This window comes from Vicia villosa, linkage group LG2 (genome assembly GCF_029867415.1).
Source record: "Vicia villosa cultivar HV-30 ecotype Madison, WI linkage group LG2, Vvil1.0, whole genome shotgun sequence".
Classification (NCBI taxonomy): domain Eukaryota; kingdom Viridiplantae; phylum Streptophyta; class Magnoliopsida; order Fabales; family Fabaceae; genus Vicia; species Vicia villosa.
The window spans coordinates 229,056,299-229,084,037 of record NC_081181.1 but is presented as its reverse complement, the minus strand read 5'-3'; the positions used below and the strand labels follow the sequence as shown (position 1 = coordinate 229,084,037).

At 31.2% G+C, this 27,739-nt stretch overlaps 2 protein-coding genes and 1 long non-coding RNA gene across 3 annotated transcripts in view; 1 reads left to right on the top strand and 2 right to left on the bottom strand.

The window, feature by feature from the left end:
* Positions 1-3,025, top strand: part of LOC131651542 (uncharacterized) — a 7,253-nt gene extending 4,228 nt beyond the window's left edge. The window contains exon 3 of the mRNA XM_058921199.1: positions 2,996-3,025. Coding sequence (XP_058777182.1) covers positions 2,996-3,025 — 30 coding nt within the window. The remainder of the gene's footprint in view (positions 1-2,995) is intronic.
* Positions 3,026-5,777: 2,752 nt separating this feature from the next.
* LOC131648422 (uncharacterized) lies at positions 5,778-6,493 on the bottom strand. Its single transcript, XR_009298146.1, has 3 exons — positions 6,118-6,493; positions 5,952-5,996; positions 5,778-5,828 (listed from the first exon to the last, which is right to left on the bottom strand). It is a non-coding gene; the product is annotated as an uncharacterized LOC131648422 (long non-coding RNA).
* Positions 6,494-15,375: 8,882 nt separating this feature from the next.
* LOC131648421 (uncharacterized) lies at positions 15,376-16,393 on the bottom strand. The gene has a single exon (XM_058918181.1). It carries the CDS (start codon positions 16,281-16,283, stop codon positions 15,696-15,698), a length of 588 nt encoding a protein of 195 aa, XP_058774164.1. The 5' UTR covers positions 16,284-16,393; the 3' UTR covers positions 15,376-15,695.
* Between the last annotated feature and the right edge of the window lie 11,346 nt (positions 16,394-27,739).

Sequence of the window (27,739 nt, the reverse complement as noted above, 5' to 3'; positions counted from 1 at the left end):
TTAGTTTAACAACAAGTGGTTTCTATAATAATTAGAACTAGTGTCTTACCCGTGCGTTCGCACGGGTACCCGTCGTTTTCGCGCATTGTGATTGAGAAAAATAAAAGATATTAGTAAAAGATTAAGTTTTGGGTAAAATTGAAAAAGTTATAAAAATAATAATATTTTATTTGACAAATTATAATGAAGGAAAAGTTTTAAAATCGCAAATTCACAAATTATAACGAAGAAATATTTAATCAAATTCTAGAATTCAATTAGTGATAACTATTTAATATAATTGATTAAACTACAAACTATTAGCCCAATATCAAACTATCAGCTAAGGAGAATCGATTATTTTTTGCTAGCTAAGGAGAAAATTAGTTATTTTGGCTCAATTATAACTAAAACTATCAGCCAAATCTCAAACGATCAGCTCTCTCTTGTAGACTAATGATAAACCACTACAAACTCCATTTATAATAATGATTCATTCAAAATACATAATTAATAGAAAAATACTTTGATCAGTTACTTCATTTTCCCGTTAATATTCGTTATTTTGATAAGTAACTTCGTATTCCCGTTAATATTTCAAATTTCTTCCCGTTAATTTTCAATATTTTGACCAGTAACTTCTTGCTCCTGTTAATATTCATTATTTTGATAATAAGTTCGTGTTCCCCTTAATATTCCAAATTCGTTTCCGTTCATATTCAAAAAATTTATCAGTAACTTAATGTTTCTGTTAATATTCAAAAATTTATCAGTAACTTCGTGTTTCTGTTAATATTCAATATTTTGTCAATAACTCCGTGTTCCCGTCAACATTTATTATTTTGATCAGTAACTTCGTGTTCCCGTTAATATTCAAAATTTGTTCCCGTTAATTTTTAAAATTTGGATCATTAACTGAATGTTTTCGATAATATTCACAATTTTGATGATTAACTTTGTGCTCCCGTTAATATTTAATATTTTAATCAATAACTCCGTGCTCCCGTTAATATTCAATATTTTGATCAGTAACTCCGTGTTCCCAGTAATATTCAATATTTTGATTAATAAACTTTATTTCCTGTTAATATTCAATATTTTAACCAATAACTTCATGTTCCCCGTTGATTTTTAATTTTTTGATCAGTAACTTCGTTTTCTCGTTGATATTTAATATTTTGTTCAGTAACTTCATGTTCCCGTTAAAATTCAATATTTTGATCATTAACTTCATGTTATCACTAATATTCATTATTTTGATCACTAACTTCGTGTTTTCGTTAATATTCCAAATTTGTTCCTGTTAGTATTCAATAGTTTGATTAATAACGTCCATGTTCACGTTAATATTATATACTTTGCTCTGTAATTTAATACTCACGTTAATATTCAATATTTTGATTACTAACTTCATGTTCTCGTTAATATTCAATATTTTGATTAATAACTTCATGTTCCCGTTAATATTCAATATAGTTTGATCAATAACTTGTTTTCCCGTTAATATTCAATATTTTGATAAATAACTTCGTGTTCTCGTTAATATTCCAAATTTGTTCTCATTAATGTTCAAAAAATTTATCAGTAACTTAATGTTTATGTTAATATTCAAAAAAATCATCAGTAACTTCGTGTTCCCGTTAATATTCAAATTTTGTTAATAGTTAGAATAATATATTCATTGTTATTATCTTTAAAATGCAACAAATATTTTTTCTATTATATTACTATTATTATTATAGATTTTCTATCATAAAATATTTTATTAATGCTTTTTGTTATTTTATAACAAAAATATAATTATTTATTATCATACTACTTTTTTTTTTTAATAGAGTGGTCTCCTTCCTTCCTTCTATATTTATTCCAAAAATTATTTTTGATTACTATATCTTCTTGTATTAAAAAAATAAATTTTTTAATATAAATTATAATCTTTATTATAATTATATAATAATAAAAAATTTAATATAACTATATAATAGTCACAATCCTTAATACAACTATATATTATTATTATATATTTATATTAATCATTTTAATTAATACGAAATTATATTAATTTATTTATTTTTTATTATTTTTGAAACAACCATATATGTTTGTAGCAAATATTTATCAAATAAATATAACTATATTCACGGTATAAAGTAATATGGGTGTTAGGTCTAGAAAATAGTGGAGGAAATTTAAATTAATAAATATTTATGACTCTTAATATAACATAAAGAATATTTGTGACTCTTAATATAAAATATACAATTAAATAAATACTTAAAGAATATTAAAAGACATAAACAAAAATTTAAATCAATATTTATGATGATTAATTTAATTGATTGTAACTGATTTATATTTATTTTATTTTATGATTCAATTAATGGATAAGATTAATTTTCGATCTAATGAATTTTGATTACCAATTAAATAATTTAAATAGAGTTTTTTAACATAAAGTAATTTTATTGCTAGTGTTTTGTATTTTTTAATTAATTATTAATATACAAATTAAAGCCTATAAAAATATTTTTCGAATTACTAAATAACTATATTAATAGTTAAATAATATACACTCGTGGTCATTATCTTTAAAATGAAACAAATATTTTTTCTATCATATTATTATTCTTATATATTTTTTTATCATAAAATATTTTATCAATGCTTTTTGTTAATATAATTATTTGTTATTATTGTAAACAATTAACACCTTCGATAAAATTAATAATATGGCTCTATATTTATTGAAAAAATATTTTCTACCACTATAAATATTTTAGAATAGGATATTTTTAATATTAACTTTGGATAATTTTGTTTAAAATAACAACTTGCCATTTTAGAAATGGGGAAAGTTGTATTGTAATCCAATAGTGGCAACCCTTTTAACTCTATTTATTCATTGTATTAATATTTCTTGTGATCTGTTGATGCATTCATATATTGTCTTATATATGTATTAGCATTTTTGTCATCCTAACTTATTGTTTTGTTGGATGACCGATTGAATTTGCAGCTGGTAACAATAACATGGAACAATGATTGACTTCACTTCAGAAAATTTAAAGCATAAAAACCACATCATGTGTGTTTATGAACATCGATTTCAATCAATGGCTGCGCCAGGGAAGAATTTCTACTGCGTTTCAAAACACACACAGCTTCATCTTTTATAACTAAGGACCTTTCTGACCACCTTCTTTAAGTAAAGAAGGCAAAAATAATTCATTATGCATCCAATGTAATTTTTTATACATAGATTTCACTTCTCTTATTGTAAAAGCCCACTGCAAATTTTGGAGCTAGAACATATAACCATATGGACACTTACTACTACGATAAAAAGAATTTTATTAAATACTTAAAAGTTAATTTGCCTTTAAAAGTTTGATATTTAATCATAGTGCTGTCTGGATGGTAAATGAGATATACATGTTTTTCATCCATGTTCTCAATATCTCCAGGGACAAATTTTGTTGCTTCAACCTGCATGATGACAGTAAAACTCAATTAAACACTATCATAATAGATTTGTAAATAAGCAGTGCACAATTAAACTCAAACTATTAAACTAACACCAACTTTGAGAACATAAGGATGGATTATCAAGAACCTTCAAGGAAGAAGAGTGAAAGGGCAATAGTGATCCAAGCACCTTCAAGGAAGTTGATGAGTGAGGCAGAGAAATAGAGTACTGACATAAGCCTATAACCAAATACATGAAATTTTTCCAAAATAGTGGATGTTATGATGGTATGGAATATGAATTAGAATAAGAATAGTAGTATATACTCTCTAAAGGTAACTCCAGTAGGGTCATTTCATTGTGGTTGAATACAAATGGCAGCATAAACAAAAGTTGAAAGAGCTACACATTTCAAAGTTTCAAACCCCCCATTATGTGTATATTATAACTCTATCGGAAAGAGTGTTCCTGAAATAAAAGAAGACTTGAAGAGAGATTTTCTCCCTGCGTTGGTTTTGGAATGAGGCATATGGCCAGTTGTTCAGGTTGTGAATTTTTGTTATGTGTCGGTGAGGTATCAGCTCCTTTTTGTATTTTATTAATCAAACTCTACCATAGAGAATACATAAGATAGAATCATCACTACTAAAGCTATAATAACAAATACTCTTGCTCCTTTGTACTCATCTATTTATATTGAAAACCAGTACTGAAGCTAAATAATTCATTTAGAACTACAAAAAGAAACAGAACAATATATTGGTTGCTCTCCTAACTATCAAAACAGAATCCATAATAAACTTTTAACCAACATAATCAGTTCCCCATCCCTATAACTATCGTTCCCTAACATTCAGCTTTCAGTTCCCACTCCAACTAACTTCAAATTAACACATAACACAAATTCAAAACAGAATCTCCAGCTCAGCATAACCTCTCTAACAACCCTCAATCTCAATCATTTACAATTTGTACTAATCAAACACATAACCTTTCCTTTGTAACATCATTTGTAACCAAATCATCTCTAACAGTTGATCTAGATCCATTACCTGGAGCTAATCCTACTATCCTATCACTCATGCTGACAACTGAACTGATATCATTGATAGCAGCGGTTAATGTTTCAGCTTTTAAACGTATTGAGTAAACCACCAAATTAGTCCGAGTTTGTAGGACACTCTCAAATCAGTCCCTGAGATTATGAATACTTTAAAAAGGTCTCTGAATCTATTATAGTGTCAAGTTGAAACAAACCTTACTCCATCGATTGAGACCTTCGTGTTTGGTTTGTTCTTCAAATCTCAATTTTGCCCAAACAAAACCACATAAACACAATTCATCAATGCCGTGTAGATACAATATAATTCAAACACGAAAAACGTTAGCCGTAGTCTCACATACCTCAGCAACTTTAAGAGCACGTTCATTTTTGCGGATTTGCTTCTTCTGTTCCTCGTTTATCTTTTGAATCTGGTGAATACAGTACTTAAGTTACATCATCCCCAAAACGATTATTGAATCTAAAATATTTGAAGTCGTCTTTGCAACCAACTTTTGCATTAGCAAGAATTGAAGCGCCCTTGTGATGAACGAATTTCGGGAATTTGGATCCATATCCCACCAGATAACTCATATGCAAAGGATTCTTGCCCAACGCGTAATCAGCCTGAATGAAAGTATTAAGACAGACTTTCAATTTAGACACTAATAACTCGAAGCTGATATTCTGCAAAAGTAATAATATGGATGCATACCTGAGATCCGGGGAAGTTTCAAAGATCTTTTGGGGTGAAGGACTCTGAATGGAATTTTATTTTGGGAGTTTGAGATGTAAGCATATAGTTTATGAATCTAAGTAGACGTGACAGAATTAAAATGCACTCACTTACAGTGAGAACCGCAAAACTGAATCAACACGGTCACCACATATTCGCTTCTGAAAACGTGCTAATGAAGCGACTGAGTTCTTCTGTCTTCCATTTTTCCATCCGCAGTTTGAGTGGTAGCAGAGGTGACTATTTAAAAAGAAGAAAGATAATACTTACATGTATTTGTAAGGAAGGGTGTGTGTCTGTGTGAGAGAGGGATAATAAACTATGATTTCTAAAGATATCGGTACAATAAATGTAAGCTATGATTTACCGCTATCCACCGTTGACACAGTACTGATAACCCATATAGACCACCACCATCAGCAACGGCTACGGCCGTGATCCACCCAGAACCGACGTCACGTACATACAGCCCAACGGAAATCTTCAATCGGAATCCCTCCGGTTCGCGCATACAGCTCTCCATTTGCTGTGGTTTAAGCGAATTCAATACCATTTGCTGTGGTTTAAGCGCAGCTACCCAGAAACGAAATTGAAAGTTCTGCAATCTACAACTGATGAAAACGATCAGAATTTGCACCGCCAATAGCAAATTAGAGAAAGAGTGAAAAGAATCAAGTGAGAAAGAGAAACAGAAAAAAATTATGGATTAGGGTTTATGAATTCCATACCTTGAGTTAGATTCAACCATGTTGTTTCTTTCGATCCAATCACTGCTGGATCCATTTGAGAGAGCATCCCAAGCCAAACAATTCAATTTAAACAAACACAAATCGATTAAGAAAAACATATAACAGCGAATTCAAGAAACATCACAGAAAAGAGCGAAACGCATACCATTTGCTGTGGTTCAAGCGCAGCTACCCAGAAACGAAATTGAAAGTTCTGCAATCTACAATTGATGAATACGATCAGAATCTGCACCGCCAATAGCAAATTAGTGAAAGAGTGAAAAGAATCGATAGAAAGGTGATCGGAACATGGATGAGATAAGAGAAAACATGGATGAGTTTGTCGTTGAACATGGATGAGATAAGAGAAAACATGGATGAGTTTGTCGTTCTGGAACATGGCTGAGTAAGGAAACAGAGTTATTGTTGTTGCAGTTCGGGTCATGATTCTTCTGTCTCGTGAAACAGATGAGCGACGATGACAAAATCATCAATTACATAACCCTTCAACCAAAAACCGGCGCCCTTTCATCTGAGAAAGAGGTTGCGTGGATGAGAGTTTTGTATGAAGATTGAGAGGAAGAAGAAACAAATCGATATAAAGAGAGACCGCGTTTTGGAATTGGAATAGAAACAGTTCGGTAGAAAAAAGAGAACGTGTGAAACCGTTTTTGGAATTAGAATAGCGATAGATACGTGAATGAAACCGTTTTTGGAATTGGAATAACAATAGATACGTGAATCAAAGATTGAGAGAATAGAAAATTGACAGTGCTGATGTGGATTAACCATAGAAGAGTTGCTGATGTGGATAGTCTAAGAAAGTCCCAAATGATAGACTTTTCTTATATGATAGATATTATAAATAAACACTTGTGTTATTTATTTGCTTGATACGAACACTTTTTCTTTTAGGCTATGTTTGGGAGTTTGGAGGAGAAGGGAGGGGAGGGCTTTAGAAAATAAAAAGAATTGAGTGAAAATAAGAAAAGGATTTTGGGTAGGAGGGTTTTGGAGGGTTTGGTTTTATTCATAACACCAAAAACCCCATAAAATGGGGGAACTCAAAAATTATATTGAATGAGGGTTTTGGAGCGTTTTGGAGGGCTTATATAAATTATCCAAATATATTTTAGGTTGTTATACTATTTTGAAAATTAAGAATTTTGTAATGATAATGACTCTTTTATCATTCTAAACAAAATCATTTTTTCAAAAAATGTCAAATATTTTTCTATATTTTTTTAAAAATTCGTTTTCGGAAGCCTTCCCCTCCCCTCCCCCCCAAACTCCCAAACATAGCCTTAACGTATCTTAATAACTTATTTTGGCTTTATTTACAATCCTCTAAAAAGACTGGTGGGTCAATATTTTTATCCAGCCTAAATATTAGTTTAACAACAAGTGGTTTCTATAATAATTAGAATATTTATAATAATTATACTATTTATGATTATTTACATGCACGTACAGATACATACTTTTGATTTTAATTGTCATTAATATAAAAGACTTCCTAGAATATGTAACAGTAAGCTAACAAATTTTTTAAATTTATGAAATATTTTTTTCATGGAAAGCTGTTGATTAAATATTCATTATTAAAAAATAATTTTATCCAAACGTACACTTATTAAGGCAAATCTACTTCTACTATCTACTATCTACTATCTATTCATTAATAATAGATTGACCAAATTGTCTAAATTACCCTTTCACCAAAATTTATTTGCACTAATAAAAGGTCATTTTTGTAACTAACAAATTAAGTATTCACTCTTTCAACTTTATTGAATGGATGCACCAAGTGTTAGCTTTTCATTGGTCCGAATTAAATAACATTTTCCCTACAACTTTATTGCATGAATGATGACATCATATGTAAGCCATGGATGATGGAAGTCATATTTAAATTTCTTTTACATTTCATTTTGCCACACTTTCTTACTTTCATTTTAATTTTTCTTAATTTATTTATTATCACAAAAAATATTAATAATCTATTTTTAAATTTTAATCTTACTAAAAATTTCAAATTTCTTTCGCATTTCATTTTTCCATACTTTCATTTTAATTTTTCAACATTTATCTATTATCGCAAAAAATATTAATAATCGATCATTTAATTATTATTCCCAAAAATATTTAATTATTTCACGGGCCACTATCAACTCAATATTTAATTTTTTTTAATCGATCACTACACATTTTTTCTATCTTAATTAAAATTTCAAATTTCTCTCACATTTTTTCACACTTTCTTACTTTCATTTTAATTTTTTCTCTATTTATTTATTTATTTATTATCTCACGGGTCACTATCAACATAATGTCTATTTTATTTTAATCAATCATTGTCTTCATTTGAGAGATAATATCTTTATTTTTATTTTTTTCTCCATCTCACGATTTTTTATCATTATTTAATACAATTAAATTTCCATGATTATTGTTTATTTTACATTTGTTTTTAAATATATTTTATATCGCATCAAATTATTTTTTTATTTCACGGGTCATTATCAACATAGTAGCTATTTTATTTTAATCAACAATTACTATTAATTGAGAGATAATTTTTATTTTTAAATGTTAATATTTCATTTTTATTATCTCCATCTTATTGTATTTTTTATATGATTATTTAATATAATTGAATTTATATGATCATTTTTCATTTATAATTAAACCATAGTGATCTATATCATTTTCTTTTAATTGTTGTTGGACCGTCAATTATTAAATTATCTGACCCAATTTTGCTATTGTATTCTTAACCTATCTTAAACATTTCTGTAGATTAAGTATTGATTTGACATGGTGGGTAAATATGAGTTCTACTCTTGTATTTTTTTTTTAATAATGACCATAAATATTTTTTCGAATGAATGATTTTTTTTTATATATTATTTGATCAATTTAAAGGAAGATTTTATGTTTTTGTTCATTGATTTAACTTTTACTTATATGAATTTATCTTTTAGAGTGCTCCGAATATTAAAAGCAAACAAGAATGAGAAGTTCTAAAACGTACACATCAATCCTTTAATTGGTACCTTTAAGTTCCAACCAAACACTTCAACTAAGCTTTTGGCTTTATGGGCTGCCACTTTTTCATTATTGTCAATAAGAAAAGCTATAACGACCGGCTAGGTATCTACCTCAACTTAATTATTTTTCCACTTAAAAATGACATTAAAAATGACATTTTCATTTTTTTTTTACAACCATAATTCATCAATATTAGTAATGATTTAAGAGTGTCAAATTTAATAATATATATATATATATATATATATATATATATATATATATATATATATATATATATATATATATATATATATATATATATATATATATATATATATATCTGTGTGTGTGATTTGAACATGTGTTTATAAATAGGAGAGAAATTTTCACTCTACAAATTGGTTAGCAGAATTGAGTTAGGTTCAAATAGATTTCTTAATATAGTATTAAAGTCCGATTTAAGATCTAGTATGTCACATACTATCAAATTTCTGATATTGAGGTAGCCACCATTAATTTCCACCTCCAGATTTCCAATCCTATGTGTGATAGAGTGTGTTAAGCGTCTCACATGAGACAATATATTATTTAAACATGTGGTCATAAATAGTGGTGACAAATGGGTATGTCTACCCCAATTAGCTCCGCCGAGTAAAATCTACAAAAAATCGTGCGGGGCAGGACGAACATAGTTAAGGGTGAAGGTGCGTGAAACACAAGAAAGATGGGGGGTTTGAATTGGGTTTCAAGGTACAATATAAAATAAATCACACACTTATTTTTATCCTAGTTCAATGCTAACAAAGTTAATCGAATCCACCCGCCAAGGTAATTTTTTCTTCTCAATAAAGACTTAATCCATTATAATCGAACTAATTACAGAAACCACAACAAAAGCTCACTTGCTGCAAGTTAACAAACAAAAGTTCACTTGCTTACGAAATTATACAAAGAATAATCAGAGAGAGTTATACAGCGTTTCAGTGTAAGTTTTGTAATGTTGATCAACATTTTCTTCAATCTTCCTAGTCTTTCTTTTATAGCCAAAAAGAAGTCTGTTGGAGGGTAGAATTGGAATACTCAATTCCAGTTATTTTTTCCGGAACGATTAGTGAGGGAGTGGTCGACAACATAGTACCGTAGTACAATCCTTGTGTCATCCTATCTGGGTAGTGGAAACAAATGTACCTCGTATTATTTCCTCACATAAACCAATTTTGATCTTATCTTCTAATCTTCAGAGACTTTTGATAGTAGATGATGAAGCATGCTTAGAAGGATCAAAACTTGAATCTTCAGAGCCTAAGTCTTCAAAGTCTTCAAAACTTGTTCATCCAGAACCTTGTCTTCAGAGTCTTCAGAATCTCGTTCTTCAAAATCTTCAAAACTAGTTCTTCCAGAACACTATCTTCATAATCTTCAAAACTTGGAAAATTGAATATCAAATCTAAAAAAGTCTCCATAATCTCTTCCACAAGAGTCACGATCAAAAGCTCTATCACTAACGTTCAACAGAATCATTGTTATAGAAGCATTCTAGAACTTGACTGAGTTTGTAAACACCGTTGGTGTAGTTAGTGGGCATGTTGATGCATCTTTCACCAGTGCCATCATGACTTATCATCTTGGTTTAATGATAGATATGCTTTGCCTCGAGACTTTAGAGAAAAGCATACAATTAGAGGATACATAAGCATGCACCCATAAATCTTTTACCAGTATAGGATAAACGGGTCCCTTTAGACAATCAAAGTATGTTTCTCACTGTTAAGTTCTCAAAACATCAGAGAAATCAAGTTCGTTCTCCTTCAGATTCTCAAAATCTACAAGAAGTTCAGCTATAACATTCAACCTCTCCCCAGGAGTAGACATACGAAGATCTGGGTCTCATTGAAATTATTGATGTTAAGGCGAAGAATCTTAATAGACGATTGAGCAGTTGTAGTTTGTGATTTCAACTACTATTTTGTGTTTACAACTACTCTACTATTTCGAGTTTTAATGTCTCTCTTTCTTTATAGTCTATGTGTGGAACCGAAATCTATTAGTTGCATAAACACTATATCTTCTTACAACCTTATATGGTCAACGGACTAATAACAATCTAAATTAATGAGTAACTTGTGGACTTCCTTCTTCATCAAAGTGATGAATCTAAAATATTTCACAAAAATGGTAACGAGAAATACAAAAATTGTCACTAAACTTTTAAGCTCTTAAATTCTTAAATGTTCACACATTGTTTAAACAAGTCAGTAAACGTTTGGCCATGTTGTTTGTCAATCTCAAGTTGTGACAATCATCGGGGCTGACTTTGTCTCTTAAAAAATTAAATTTGTTCCCTAAAAAGTATGATGGTGGAATTAAAAAAGGTATAAAAAATATATTTTACTAGCCACGTTATCAATGTAGGCTCCATTTGATCATCATTTCAGTTAGGTTGCTTGAATCTAGTTTCTACTTTAGATAGATATTGTTATTAGGATGATTCTAAAGTCTCATATTGGTTGGAGATAGAGGATTGAAAAAGTATATATAGAGTGACCTAACTCATCCTTATAAAACCGGTTGGTAAAGTGAGGAGTGTCCCTCTATATATATTTTTTCAATGCTCTATCTCCAACTAATGTGAGACTTGAAAAATAAAATTATTGTATATATAAAAGTCAATGTACCAATGATGTTATCACATAAATTTTTTCATAATGCATCACATCAAGATTGTGACGCAATACATTATATCTATAATATAAAAAAAGTAATGGTTGTGGAAAAGTAAAAAAATACTCTTATTTGATTTTTTTGCCACCACATTAAAATTGTGGTTTTTTGGTCTTTGCACCATAAAATTCTTAATTTTATTATTAAAATAATACAACTCTTATATTTTATCAAATTTATCAAATCCCTCTCCATTCTCTATTTTTTCTCTTTCATCACTTTTCCACTTCTTTCTTCCACAAAAAAAATATATTATTGATATATTTTTTTTATATACGAAAAATAGTATTTATGATCGAAATATTTTTATATACGAAAAATAGTATAGGGAAAAAATTATTCAAAATATCTATTATTGATCTAAATATTTTGATATATGAAAATTTAATATTGATCCAAATATTTTTGTAAATAATACCTAAATAAAAATAATATTTGTATACGGAAAAAATCTATTATTTACGAAAAATGGTATTTATGATCCAAATATTTTTTATTAAAAAATGATATACGGGAATAAATCTACTATTGATCTAAATATTTTTATATACGAAATTTACTATTGATCCAAATATTTTTGTAAATGATACCTAAAGAAAAATGAAGTTTGTATACGGAAAAAAAAATCTATTATTGATCTAAATATTTTTATATACGGAAAATTTTATTTATGATCCAAATATTTTTAATTCAAAAATGGAATAGGCCAAAAATCTATTATTGATCTAAATAATTTTATATAGGAAAATTTGATATTGATCCAAATATTTTTGTAAATGACACCTAAACAAAAATAATATTTGTATATGGAAAAAATTCTATTATTTACAAAAAATGGTATTTATGATCCAAATATTTTTATTCCAAAATGGTATACGGGAAAATAATCTACTATTGATCTAAATATTTTTATATACAAAATTTACTATTGATCCAAATATTTTTGTAAATGATACCTAAACAAAAATGAGGTCTGTATACGGAAAAAAAAATCTATTATTGATCTAAATATTTTTATATACGAGAAATGATATTTATGATCAAATATTTTGAACCAAAAATGGTATACGGGAAAAAATCTATTATTGATCTAAATATTTTTATATACGAGACATGATATTTATGATCAAATATTTTTTAACCAAAAATGGTATACGGGAAAAAATCTATTATTGATCTAAATATCTTTTTACAGGAAAATTTAGTATTGATCCAAATACTTTTGTAAATGGTACCTAAATAAAAATAATATTTGTATTATTATTTACGAAAAATATTATTTATGATTTAAATATTTTTTATTCAAAAATGGTATACGGGAAAAAATCTACTATTGATGTAAATATTTGTATATACAAAATTTACTATTGATACAAATATTTTTGTAAATGATACCTTAACAAAAATGAAGTCTGTATACGGGAAAAAATCTATTATTGACCTAAATATTTTTATATACGGGAAATGATATTTATGATCAAATATTTTTGATCCAAAAATGGTATACGGGAAAAAATATATTATTGATCTAAATATTTTAATATACGAAAATTTAATATTGATCCAAATATTTTTGCAAATGATATCTAAACAAAAATAATATTTGTATACAGAAAAAATCTATTATTTACGAAAAATGATATTTATGACCCAAATATTTTTTATTCAAAAATGGTATACGGGAAAAAAATTATTATTGATCTAAATATTTTTATATACGAAATTTACTATTGAATCAAATATTTTTGTAAATGATACCTAAATAAAAATGAAGTCTGTATCCAGAAAAAAAATCTATTATTGATCTAAATATTTTTATATACGAGAAATGGTATTTATGATTAACTATTTTTAATCCAAAAATAGTATATGGGAAAAAATCTATTATTGATCGAAATATTTTTATATACGAAATAATCAATTATTTATCTAATTTTCTTTTAACATTTTTATTTAAAATAACCGAACTGAACCCTTGCGTATGCACGGGTTTGTTACTAATTTTCAATAAGGCAATGTGAAGAATTTTTTTTTCTTTTTTCAAGGTTGTGCCCCATTTTTTAGACCTTCTTCTCTTAATTTATCTATTTTCCTTAAAATATCATCCCCATCAAGTATTCTAGGAGGATGTGTTCCATCAAAATCCTTACAGTTGAATCTCTACTTATGGTTTTGACTTTTGAGCTAACCAACGGCTGCCGAACATGTAGAAAAATTTCTTACCATAATTTAATCATCCCGAGGCAGTTTCAAATACAATGCATATTGGCCTTTAGTACTCTATCCTGACAGGTATATGTAGGGGTGTTTGCGGTGCAGTTTGGACGGTTTTTACGTAAAAAATCAACTGAGCTGCAAGAGAAAAAAGTGTGCAGTTCGATTTGATTCGGTTGGCTTTTAGAAATAAAACCGAATCAAACCAAACTAATGCGGTTTGGATTGGTTCGATTGGTTCGGTTTTTTTATAAAAATTTATTGAGTCATACATACATATATAGATGACAACATAACTTTGTATTTAGTCATTTATGCATTATCAAATAACAACAAAATTAATCATACTTGGATAACAACTTTCCATTTAATATACAAAAATAAAATTAGACAAAAGTGGCATAAAAAACATAAAATAGTAGCATGAAACAAATATGAAAAATATTATAATGAAATAGAAAAAAAGAGGAGATGAAAAATTAAAGAAGATGAAAAAGAAAGAGCAGAAGAGATGAGAGATTGGCTAAGAAGAAGAACATTAAAAACGTAATTTCAAGAGAGAACCGTAGAATAAAAATAATAAGATGAAAAAGAGAGAACTTAAAAGATAAAAGACTAGAAAAGAAGAGGTGATATGTACTTGAAAAAGAAGATGAGAAGAAGACGCAATCCCGCTAAGAGAGATTTAAGAAGACTTAAACTGAAACTTTAAGTGTGAGGAAAAGAAAATCATTTGTAATTGTAAGGCTAATGCATAATAAGTTTAAGTTTGGGTTGGATATAAATTAATTGAAGTTTGGGAGTTGTAGCATAATGTGGTTTGGTTTGGTTCGGTTTGTAAAATACAAACCGCAAACCTAACCGTGCGATTTGTTAAAAAATGGCTCAAACACATCCGAATCAAATGCTGTTTTTTACGATTTCGGTTTGGTTCGGTTCGGTTTTACGATTTTCTATTGGGCCGGTTTGGTTTTGAACACCCCTAGGTATATGACAATTTTCTTGTAGTGAGAGCTTCTTTTTAGCTTTTTTTTTTTTTTTAAATAATTTTCATCTTAAATAACTTGATAAAAAAACTTTTTCTTAGTTTACATAAAGTAAAAGAAAAAAGGAGTGTGTGCATTTGTTGGAACGCCACAAAATTTTGCAGGGTCAGCTAGCAATAGATGGTGGAATCATATTAGGACAACAAAGTGCAAAAATTTTCAAAATCTCTTCAAGAGACACATAATAATACAATAATATGTTACCTAATGTTTTCTTTATTAAAATAACACACTTGTTACTTGTACAAAAGTATATTTAGTAGATAAAAGACTAGAAAGAATGAACAGAAAATGTTGATTATTTTTACAACACAAAATTCTGCAAGGTGCTTATAGTTATGGCCAAGAGTATATATTCTAAACTTAAAAGATTCATTGAAAACATTTTTTAGAAAGATTCTATATAATACAATCCATTAATTTATTCTCTCCATCTTATAGATTCTGAAATTTATTCTCTTATTATTCATAGGCAGCACTTAAAATTAACATTTTCAAACACAAAATCAACATGAATCAAAAACCTTCACTCATAGGTATTTATATCAGAAAGTAAACAAAAAAAGCAAATACGTAATTAACCTGAATCAAAAACATGTGCAAATACGTAATTAACCTGAATCAAAAACCTTCACTCATAGGTATTTATATCAGAAAGTAACCAAAAAAGCAAAATAGGACTACTTGATTATCCACTAAACAAGGTAATAATTGAATTAATATTAATCAATCAATCTTGCATTCTCAATTGACTGTAAAACCTATTTATGAAATCTTCAGCTGCCTTGTCAACTTGATTATCCTTCTCATCATCTTCTCGTAAAGGGAATGGCGAGTCAGTCACCCTCAATTGCTTCACCATTGGACTACATCTGAATCCGGATGCTGGAGACACTTCTACAATCGATTGATCATTGTTAAGCAACTCCAACACTGCCTTCATTGCATTGATAGTCGTCACCTCATCGTCATGTGTAGGTTGTGCTTGAGCATTGCGTCTGTGGTTGTGGCTGTGATGTCGCTTTCCTATTGAGAAAAAGTGATTGGGAGTGTTGCTACAGCTGAATTCGTACTCCCTTGATGAAGTGAATGGGTTGTGTGAGTCGTGGGAGTGGCGATTCGAGGTGGAGCCACCATGGTTGGGATGATGGGACATTAAATTGGCAATGGCTTTTACAGCAAGCTTGCTTCTGCGTCTAAATATCATGTTTAAATTCATCATTATCTTACCCTTTGATATTTCTTTTCTCAGCATGAAGAAGGCAACACGTACGAGACTCCACACTCTCTTTGATATCACTGGTAGATTGTTTTCCATTTTTATAGAAGCTGTTTTTCTTTCTGGAATAATTTCAAAGAGAGTGATTTTGAGAAAGAGATATGAAGAGATGAATTTGATTTGAGGACAAGAGGGAGGAGGGTTATAAGGTTATTTATAGCTGGAGGAAAAGAAAAGAAAATAAGAAATGAGTATTGAATCCAGCATATGGAAATTGAATAAACCGTGGGTGGATACTTTATGTCTATATAATATTTTGTTATATTTTAATCAAACATTATTGGAGGAAACCTATATATACTTTTTGAAGAAGGACAAAACGACTGCTTTTACTTTATTTGGTTGAAAATAAACATCAACCAAAGCCATAATGGCGAGATGTGCAGCCAGCAATGCATTTAATTTCTTACTTACTAATGCAATCTAACATGTGATTTTGAAGCTTTGGGGAACTCTCATAAATGTACTTTGTTTAAGCTAAAAATAAAATAAAAGAGGTGCACCATATATATTAGCTATGTGTAGTAGAGATGCAATATGTCTATAAGCATCACACAGCTTTAGATGAGTCTGTATAGTAGAGTAGCATTAGTGGAGTGGACAAAACACCTTGCAAAAACATTAGTCGTAACTTTTTACAAGGGGAAACACACTTCCAAGTTTGCCTGGTGATTTTCACTTCGCAATTTTTCCAGGTGAAAAACACCCCGCGAGTCTTTTACCAGCGTTACATGCAAGCCAGAGCAGAGAGTGCAGGAGTGCAGGGTAGTTCAGAGCAGAGCAAAAAAAGTATTATAATTTTACAAATATAGTTGAAACTTGCGGGATGATAATCATATAACACATATTAATTTTAATAAAAAATATTGTACTCTTACAAATATTAATAATATTCTGTTTTTAAAAATAATAATAATAATAATAATCTGCTTTTTAAAAAAAATAACATTTTGTTTTTCAAAAATAATAATAATATTATATTTTTTAAAATTCAAGACATTTTATAAAATAAAAAATATTTTGTTTAATAAAATAATAATAATAATAAATTAATTTTTAAATAATAATAATATTTTGTTTTTTTTAAATTTTAATATTTTGTTTCTACAAATATTAATAATATCCTTTTTTTATTTAATTTTAAACATTATATTATAATTCTGTTTAAAAAAATAAATATTTAATTTTAAACAACATATTTATTTCTTAAAAAAACGAATAAATAATAAACTATACAATATTTTACACATTTTTATACCCATTTCAACATACAAACAAATTTCAGCATATAATTCTACTAATTTCAGCATACATATATATATATATATACATATATATATATATATATATATATATATATATATATATATATATATATATATATATATATATATATATATATATATATATATATGTTCCCATTTCATAATATATTTGTATCCAATTTCAACATACAAAAATCATACAACATAATTTTATACCCATTTCAGCATATATTTCTACACATGTTCATACAACATACAAACCAATTATTTCTATCATACAAACCAATTAAAAAAATTTCTAAAATAACAAACAATTTATAAATATGTGTAACTTTGTAAATGGATTTGATGAAAATATAGAAAGCAGATCTAAATGCAGCAAAAAATTTGAGTATTTGGGCCTTGATTTTTTATTTCGCCTGCCACTACTGACGCATCAATAATTGCACAAATAAATTTCCCCCAAAAAATTTTAAAAACAATTGTACGGTGTGTGTCACTTCGCAACCTTCTTTTGAAAAAAAAAGGAAATTTCTTAACCCACCTCCTAACCTTCTTGGTCACCTCTGGCGAATTTACAAAAATACCCCTTGTTTCGGAAGTTCATTTCCGAAAACGAACTTTTATTGGAAAAAAAAGTGTTTTCGGAAATGCATCTCCGAAAAGGTGAATATTTTAATGAAAAATATTGGTTTCGGAGATGCTTCTCCGAAATAAAGTTGTTTTTCAGAAAATTGGTGTATTCGGAAGTGCATCTCCGAATTCACCCCCCTTGGAGTAATTCGGAAATGCACTTCCGAAATAAGGTTTGGACAGAAGAAAAATAACAAACAAGAACGATTCGCTGAACCAAAACCCTTGTTCACCTACCTTCTCCTTTTCATATTCCCGGTAATTACACTTTCTTTACTTTTACTGTTTTTTTGTTCTTACATTCCATTCACATTACTCTCATGATCATGAAACCATAATGGGAAAATACACCTAATTTAGGGTTTGTTTTGATTATTCATCCAATGTTTTTACTAAGAGGTGTAGAAATTGTTGCCCTTTTGTTAACACAGTTGTTATCATTTAAACATGTTGTAAAATATCTTGTGAGCAACAAAAACTATACATAGTTTAAATATCTTGTAAAATACCTCTAGAAATCCATACCACATTGTAACTTACCAACATAATAAACAACAACAAAAACTATACACTTAAAGTTCAAAAAACTTATTAGCAAACTATACTTACATCATAGTGGTGTAGATCCTTATCAGCCACTCGCAACTGAAAATGATTAGCACGAACTTGAATTTTCCTTCCCAATTTACCGTAACCAGGTCGGTTAGGGAACCTAACCGCCTTCTGAGACGACGGAGCCGACTCTAGAGTAGCCTTCTGTTTAACTTCGGCAGTCAGGCTCTCGATGGAAATCAGAGCCGAACTCAAGGAAGCAACCGGCGCAGCAACAGACGGAGTAACAACCGGCGCTGCAACAGATGGAACAAACGGCGCTGCAACAGGTGGACGAACAACCGGAGCTGCAACCGGAGGTGCACGGCCACCACAACCACGGCCTGATCCTGCAGCATTGACGGATGATTGTTGAGAATGTGCAGGAGATGGTTGACTCCGGCAATTTTCGGGATGGTTTCCTCGACCGCGGCGAGACATTGTGATGAAAGCGGTTACAAGAGAGAGAAAATGTGTGAGTAGAGGAAAAGAGTAAAGATCGAAAATGATTTTGGATGTGATTGGAAGAAAAATGGGTGAGAGAGCAGGCTTTTAAGTAGGAAAGTGTTACCACATTTCTTAGAAGGTAACCGTCTGAGAGTGGTAGGAAAATGTTACAACTCGTTCTACATTTACTATCATTTAAGAGACTTCCTGTTATACCCCAAAATTTGCCCACATATTTTTCAAAGAAAACTCCAATCTGAAAATTAAGGGTCTCATATAATCATGGATTTTTATTTCAACAAATATCCTAACATATGAAACACTTAGTTTTTAGAATTTTTCTTATACAGTAATTTGGCTTGCAGTTGAATTTATTCTTACGCAAACGCCAAATACTGTTTATTACTTCACACATGCTATTTATTTATTTACAGATAAATAGTACTGACACAATTGGTACAGAGTTAAATCTTTTGCAGGCGCAGAATCAGGAAACTCAGACTGTACTGGTAACAAGTAGATTATTATTATCTTTTGTTTCCCACTAATTTTTGTACTATATTCCATTATTTGCAAAAATCTTTTCAAATCTCTTTTTCAAAAATCAAATCTCTCCTTTTTCCAACACTATCTCCACTTTCTTTCAAATCTTACTTCCACTCAAATTTTCCTTTTGTACGGAATCACGCTATTCCCCAACGTCTCTATCCTTCTTTCCATTCTATAAATACCTCTCATTTTCTTCCATAAAATCTCACATCAAATTCCAATTCATCTTTCAAATTCCTATCTCATATCTATTTTCTCTTCTTCCCTAACAAGAATGGCAAAGTGGATAGAGACACTGTTTCTTACAGTCATCACCATTGCTACGGTAATCATGACTTTCTTCTGCCTGCATAGTCCTGAGGAGTGTGGACCTGCAATAGTTGCACTCCCAATCATCTACATGTTATTGTTCATAGCATGGGTCATTAATCGTCATTCTTAAAATTTGCCGTATTTCTTATTTCTTAAATGTACCGTTTATTCGTCGTACTGTTCAATATAGTATGTGATATTTGTACTGTCAGTATTAAATGTTGTACTATTTGTCATAATATTGCTTAATTACTAAGATAATATTTTGTGTGTTTTCTGCCAGCCAAATATTCCTATTTCTGTGCATTAAATGATTTTCAGGGTTATTATCGGTAATTTTGCCAGCATACCGTAAATATTAGTTATTTATTATGTCTGTGTTTTTCTAACAAGTCATGTAAATAAACTTTCATTTTTCACATAAAACAAAAACAAAAAAAACAACAAAAAAGAAAATTAACTTTGACTGTTGATTTTTCACTCTAACTGCTGCATCAATACCTGAACAGTCAGTTGACAGCCAAACTGCTGGCAGTACAATTCACGGTGTTTTGTATCATCAATCAAATCAATCTTTCACAATTCAAATTTCCAAGATTTTTGTGTTAGAAGTCTTCTGAATATCACGCGATTAGCAGAAACTCAGCACTGCACAAAAATCAGGTACGCTTAACTGTCTCCTACACAAACAGTCCCTAATCAGGGTTTTTTCTTGTTTTTACAGGAGCAACAAGTTTTTGAGAGCTCAAATGGATTTCATACACATCCATACATCTCAAAGTACCATCATACAAATTTTCAAACTTCAATTCACTCAGACGCACCGTCAGCAGCTCAAACAGTCAACAGACGACCCGTTTGACCAAAAAAGTCAACAGACAGTCAAAAATGAAATTTTTTGTCAAAGTCCATATTTTGTCAAAGGATTCATCATTTGATCATTGGATGATCATAATTCATCAAGGAAAGATCAAAAATCAACAAAACCCTAAGATTCAAAATTAGGGTTTTTACCTGAAAAAGTCAACTCAACTTTGACTGATCATAACTCTCTCATCCTTCATCCAAAAAATGCCAACCAAAGCTCATTGGGAAGGAAATTCAATTATCTTTCAAATGCCATTGATCCCATGGTCATTGGATTCACCATTTGAAAAATATGATCAAAGACATTACAGGTCATTTTCAAAATCAACAAAAAGACACTTCTTTCAAAAGGACACACAAGGAGCTTCAAAAATCATTTTGACATGAGACCAAAGACATTGGTTAGAGGACTCTTTGAGGTTTCCAAAAAGTGCAAGATCTCCTTCATATGACAAAAATTGAAGGATTTACACCTTGTTGAAGTTGGCTAAATTTTGGAAAATGCATGAAACCAACATTGTTCAAAATGGTATTTTTTCCAAATGGGGCCAAGTTTTCAGCATTCAAACATCACTTCCATGATGATATGGGCCTCCCACGACCAAGGCTAAGCCCATAACATTTTTTATCCATTTTTGCTTGATTTTTTCTTATTTTAAGATTAAATAAAAAGTAAAAATGGAAGGATAATGGATAGCTTGCAAATCAAGCATGACTCATCAAGGTGACTCATTCAAGCTCTGTCCCAAAGCAAAGTACAGCAGAGGGAGAGAAGAAAATCAAGGCATAGTAGCTTAAATGCCAAGCCACCATTGTTGAAAAAGTCAAGATTCCAAAAGAAACTCATCAATGCTTTTGGCTTAGTTTGTAAGCACTCTAATGCTTATAAATAGGCTATCTCACTTCAGCAACAAAGGGAAAAAAAAGAAAAGGGGGACGAAATAGAAGAAGAGCTTGGCCATCTTTATCATAAAATTCTCCAAAAAAATACATACACTTTGTAAATTTCAAATTCAATTCTCCAATCAATATTAATACAAACCAAGCTTTTTAATCATCTTCTCCAACATCATAGAGTAAGATTGAACGCTTAACACAGGCCCATGAGAGTCATATAAAGAATATAATGTTCTTCATGTACATATGAACTTTATTTTCGTTTTCCTACATGCAATTAATTTCAATGCAAACTAACCATTCTAATATGCTCATGAGGTCTTATATGAGTGATCTGGGCCTTAACATTAGAATTCCCACGTGAGGATAGCCATATACCATTGATACATACATATGAGTGTTCTTGCTTGAATCTCTTCGAACCCATGGCTACAGGCCTCAAATTGCAAAACTAACACCACCAATGAACTCAGGGCATCATGTTTAGTGGATCTGGGTTGCTATCTTTCATTGCTAACACGTATTTTTTTGCAGGTTCATCAGTTGCTAAAAAACTGTATGTTTTAACGTCCAAATAGGGGAGGTTAAAAACCCCCGCTATTTGAGTCTAAAAATCCCACCTCTGGAGGTTGAAGACGACCACGCGTCCAAGCGTGGTTCGTCAGCTCCAATGTTGACTTTTCAGCGCGCCTGCGTGGCCTCTTCCTTGGCTCTCATTCGCTGGTCAATCCAGCGTGGGCCCCAGACAGAAACTTTGAATTCTCCTTGAATTCAGTGTATACTACTCATCATCATATCATGTGCCTTCAGATCTGAACCACTTGATCAATCTCGCCAACTCAATCCAACGCACCAGACATGCAACCACACCATGAACCTTCATTCAAATTCCACACTGGATAAGTATCTTTTTTTTTATCTTCTATTTTATTTTAATTTCTTTGATAAATTAATTAAAAATAGTTTAAAAAATCAAAAAATTCCACAAAAAATATTTTAGACTTCTAAAAATACATATTATTTTCTGAAATAAAAAATATTTTATTTTTCTTCATAATTTCAATATTTTGCATAATTAATTAGTATATATTTATATATTTGCTTTTTAATTATTCTAACCAATCAAAAAATCATCAAAAAAATTATTCTTTAAATTAAATATTGTTTATATATTATAAACTAATGTTGTACATATTTTGAATAATTTTCTTTTTAAGTTTTAATTATTTGTATAATTATTTGCATAATTATGTTTTAATTAACTTAAATCAATTTCAAATCAATTTCAAAAAAACCCAAAAAAATTAGTTTTGTTTTAAAATCAATTGACAAATATTTTGTACATATTTTTGAACTTAATTTCTAGGTTTAAATCCATTTTCATCTTCTTTTTCATTTTAATTTAATTAATCATGCATTAATTATAATTAAAAATCAATCATAAAAAATCCAAAAACATGCCTTTTATTTTTCTTGCAATTTAAAATTCCTAGATAAATGTATAGGATGTCAAATTCATGTAAATAGGCTAGTTTACATTTCCCGCACAATCGATGTAATAGCGTAGATTTACTTTCCGCACTTTACATTTCCGCATTTTAATTTCCAGCAAATATAAACTGCGTGTATGTCAAAGATAAAACTGAACCGTTAGATCACTAACTTCAAAGATAAATATCTGAATCCAATCACAATCACACTTGCACCTCTTCAGGTAATCCTTTTTCATTCTTTCAAAATCAAAGTCAAAATTTTACTGTTTTGAGTACAAAATCGAACCTTGCTTTTATATCCGATGAAAGGATAGATTTTTAAAGGAAATAGGAAAAAGACCTTATGACTCAGGGTAGACCTCCTAGTTTGCTTGCTCAAATCAAAACAAACAAAATTCTCATACACTGCTGTTTCTTAACTTTCCAAAAAGACAATACTTTGTATACATCCAAACACGGATTATTACAAAGTTAACGTTCTTTTCAAAACATCTTTCGAAAGATAAACAAGCATTTTGTATACATCCACACACGGATCCTTACAAAATTCAAAGTACAAAAGTATTTGGGAGCCACATATGAGCAATTTCAGAGCAATCAAAAAAATGATCAATCAACAATTGAGCTAAGCAAACTTAAGAGCCCATGGATAACCATGGATACAAAGGGTGCTAACACCTTCCCTTTGTATAACCTACCCCCTTACCCAGAATTTCTTAAAGGTCTTTTTTCTGTGTCTTTTATAAACCTTTCCTTAATTGGATAAAATAAAAGGTCGGTGGCGACTCTGTGATATTTTCAGAAATGCGAAAGCATTAAGCGACATAAAAAAGGAGTCAGTTCACGTATCTCTACAGATCAGAGGTATGGCCCGGTATTAAAAAAAAAATCGGAGGTCCACAGAACTGGCGACTCTGCTGGGGAGATACTTTCAAAAAACAAAATGTTTTCAAAAGGGGTTACCTTAAGAGAATAGATCACTTCGATGTTTTCAATTGATTGACTTGATTGCTCTATTTTTCAAAGGCTTGCTTGGGTATTTTGCTTGTGTGAAAGATTCTAACCCGAATCTCGAGATACCTTAAGTATATGACATTAGACCAAGGAAACTGTACGGCATGTACCGATACGGTTGATCTGGTAGTCATCGTTAGTGTGATACTTTGGTTTATACTGATGTCCCTTGAAAACGATCAAGGAGTATATTAGGCTTCCGAAGTGTCATTAAACACTAATTTGTCTTAGAACCTTTTAGTTGAACTTGACTTGTGGCCTTTTAAGTGGCTAGCTTTGAAATTGATCGAAGTTAGTTATCCTCGAGGAATATTTTGATCGGCCGCTCGAGCGCCGTATTGAGATGTTACTTCCAAGGATCATAGAACCCAAATCCAATTCTAGGACAGGTTTTAACCAACTCAACTTCAGTGGGGAGGGTATCACCTATCAGCTCCATACAAGCCTTTAAACCTAAGGCTATTGTTTGATTTGTTTTTGTGTGCCACATGTTTGCATCATAAGCATATCATTTTTGCACCAAACACTTCAAGGATCAAAGAGTTTACCTTTGTTTTTGCAGGTAATGGCTCCCGCCACCAAAGATTACATCCGAATCAACATCTCAACGGTACCGTCTGAACTAAAAGACTTGGTGTCAGAATTCCCCAGGAATGTTCAATTCACTGAAAAGCATGGTCACCTACTCCATTTGGTTATCTCAAAATTTGAAGAAGACATGATACGGGTCCTGTTCCAGTTCTTCGACCCTGAACATCATTGCTTTACCTTTCATGATTACCAGTTGGTACCCACTTTGGAAGAATTCTCTGAACTAATTGGATTGCCTGTTCGAAATCAATTACCTTTCACTGGTTTAGAAAGGATTCCAAAACCTGAAGTCATTGCTGCTGCTTTACATCTGCGGAAATCAGAAATCGAGTCCAATTGGGAAACAAAGAGTGGAGTTAAGGGTTTACTTGCCAAATTCTTATTGGAAAAGGCTCGACTACTGCTAGAAAACAAAAGTTATCCAGCTTTTGAGGAAGTTATGGCACTGTTGATCTATGGGTTGGTTTTATTCCCAAATCCCGACCAGTTCATAAGTGTACACATCATCAACCTTTTCCTAATCCGTAACCCGGTACCAACATTGCTGGGAGACATTCTACATTCTCTACACACTCGTACCATGAAGAAACGAGGAACTCTCATGTGCTGTATACCACTACTGGCTAGGTGGTTTACATTTCATCTTCCCCGATCAGTGTTGAGAAATGAACAAAGAATGCATTGGTCTCGCAGGATTATGTCTTTGTCTCATTCAGATATCCGGTGGAACAACTTCTTTCAAAGAGACATTACTATCATTGATCATTGTGGAGAATACCCTAATGTGCCACTCCTTGGCATCAAAGGAGGTATCACTTACAATCCCTCTTTAGCTCTACGCCAATTCGGATATGCAAGGAGCAACGGTCCTCATGACATGATTATCCATGGCATTGTGTTTGATTACGAGAATGATTCTCATAGACACCGACGAAGGTTCATACATGCATGGGGCAGTGTCTATAGAATAGAAAGCAAAACTCTGGGGCAATGGAATTCTATTCCTATGGAACCCTACCTCAGATGGGTCCGCATTCATGCTCAGAAACTCCTTATGCCATATCCTGCTGTTCTACCTGTGACTATTGAACCAGAGGTCGAAGGATATGAACCTCAAGTTATTCTACACCCGGACATGCCAACTGACCTAGAAGAGTTGCAAAAATCTTGGGTTCAACTCAAAGAGGAAAGAGACACCTTCAAATCATACTGTCAAGACTATGAGAGAAGGATATTGGAGCTCACCGGAAAGCTTCAAGAAGAACAGCAGATCAACACATTCCTGGGGGCAAAGAGAAAGCGTCCACGGGAGACCTGAAGGATCATTTATTTTATTTCTGTCTTGTAAGCCCAAATGAGGCAAAGAAAAAAAAGAAGCAAAGAAAAAAGAGGAAAAAAAAGAGAAATAAATTGATTAACTAACGTTTGTTTCTTCTTTAACAAATCTAAACTCTAAGATCCTTGAAACATTGCACACACATTTCACTTCATGCATTGCATATACATTTCATATACATTGCACATACATTTCATACATTGCATACACATGGCATCCAGTCATACACATTTCATAACAGGTTCACATGACGGATTTCTCATCTTCTCGCTGTTTATTTCAGTCAGAAGAGATAGAATCTGAAATGAGCATTAAGAACCTCGAAGCACAGAATGCCCAAGTTCAAGTGGCAATTCTGGAACTGGCAAAGGGGCAGCAAGAACTGAAAGCCCTGATAATCAAGAAGAAAAAGAAGCCCAAAGGATCTGTAGGTGTGAGTCACCTGAGAAGAAAGATCAAAATTCCAGTCAAAAAGTTCACAAAGCCACCGATCCCTGAAACAGTCGGTGATGATGAACAAGAAGACAATCAAAGCAACCAGGGTTCTGCTAAACCCTCTCTCTCTTCAAATGAAGAAAATGATCATTCTGGGGACGAACCGGATGATGAAAAATACCAACAGCTGGAAGACCGTATGAAAGCTATGGAGATACAAAAAATACCTGGCCTAGATTTCAATGATCTGGGGCTCATCTCGGATGTTGTTATCCCTCCAAAATTCAAAGTTCCTGTCTTTGCAAAATATGATGGAGTTTCTTGCCCGAAACTACATCTGAGATCCTATGTGAGGAAGATACAACCTCATACAACAGATAACAAGTTATGGATTCACTTCTTCCAAGAAAGTCTGTCGGGTACACAACTCGAGTGGTACTATCAGCTGGAAAATACCAAGGTTCATACTTGGGAAGAATTAGCTTCTGCTTTTTACAAACAGTACCAATACAATGCTGATCTTGCACCAACCCGTACTCAACTAAGGGGCATGTCTATGGGACCAAAAGAAAGTTTCAAAGGATATGCACAAAAGTGGAGAGATATGGCTGGAAGGGTTCAACCACCCTTATCTGATCGCGAACTAGTTGACATGTTCATGGGCACTTTAACTGGCCCTTTCTATAGCCATTTGCTGGGAAGTTCATCATCAGGTTTCACTGACCTGATACTGACCGGAGAACGTGTCGAAAGTGGCATTCAAAATGGAAAAATTCAGATAGGTTCCACCTCTGGTACTACAAAAAGGCCCATCAGTGGGAGAAATGAGGTCAATGCAACTCAAATTCAAAAAAATCGCAAAAGTGAGCAGCATCAATCTGTAGGGGCAGTTCTGATCTCCGCATCTGCACCTCAAAAAGATCAACAGCCAAAATATACGCATCGACCAGATGCACCAAGAAGAAATTTCACTAAAATCAACATGCCAATCTCTCAGGCATTGCAGCACTTGCTAAAAGCAGATCTGATCACCTTAAGAGGTCCTCCAAAGAATGTCAACACTTC

Bases quoted from the DNA above. Each gene is read 5' to 3' on its own strand.
- LOC131648421 (XM_058918181.1), bottom strand. From the start codon at position 16,283: ATGGAAAACAATCTACCAGTGATATCAAAGAGAGTGTGGAGTCTCGTA.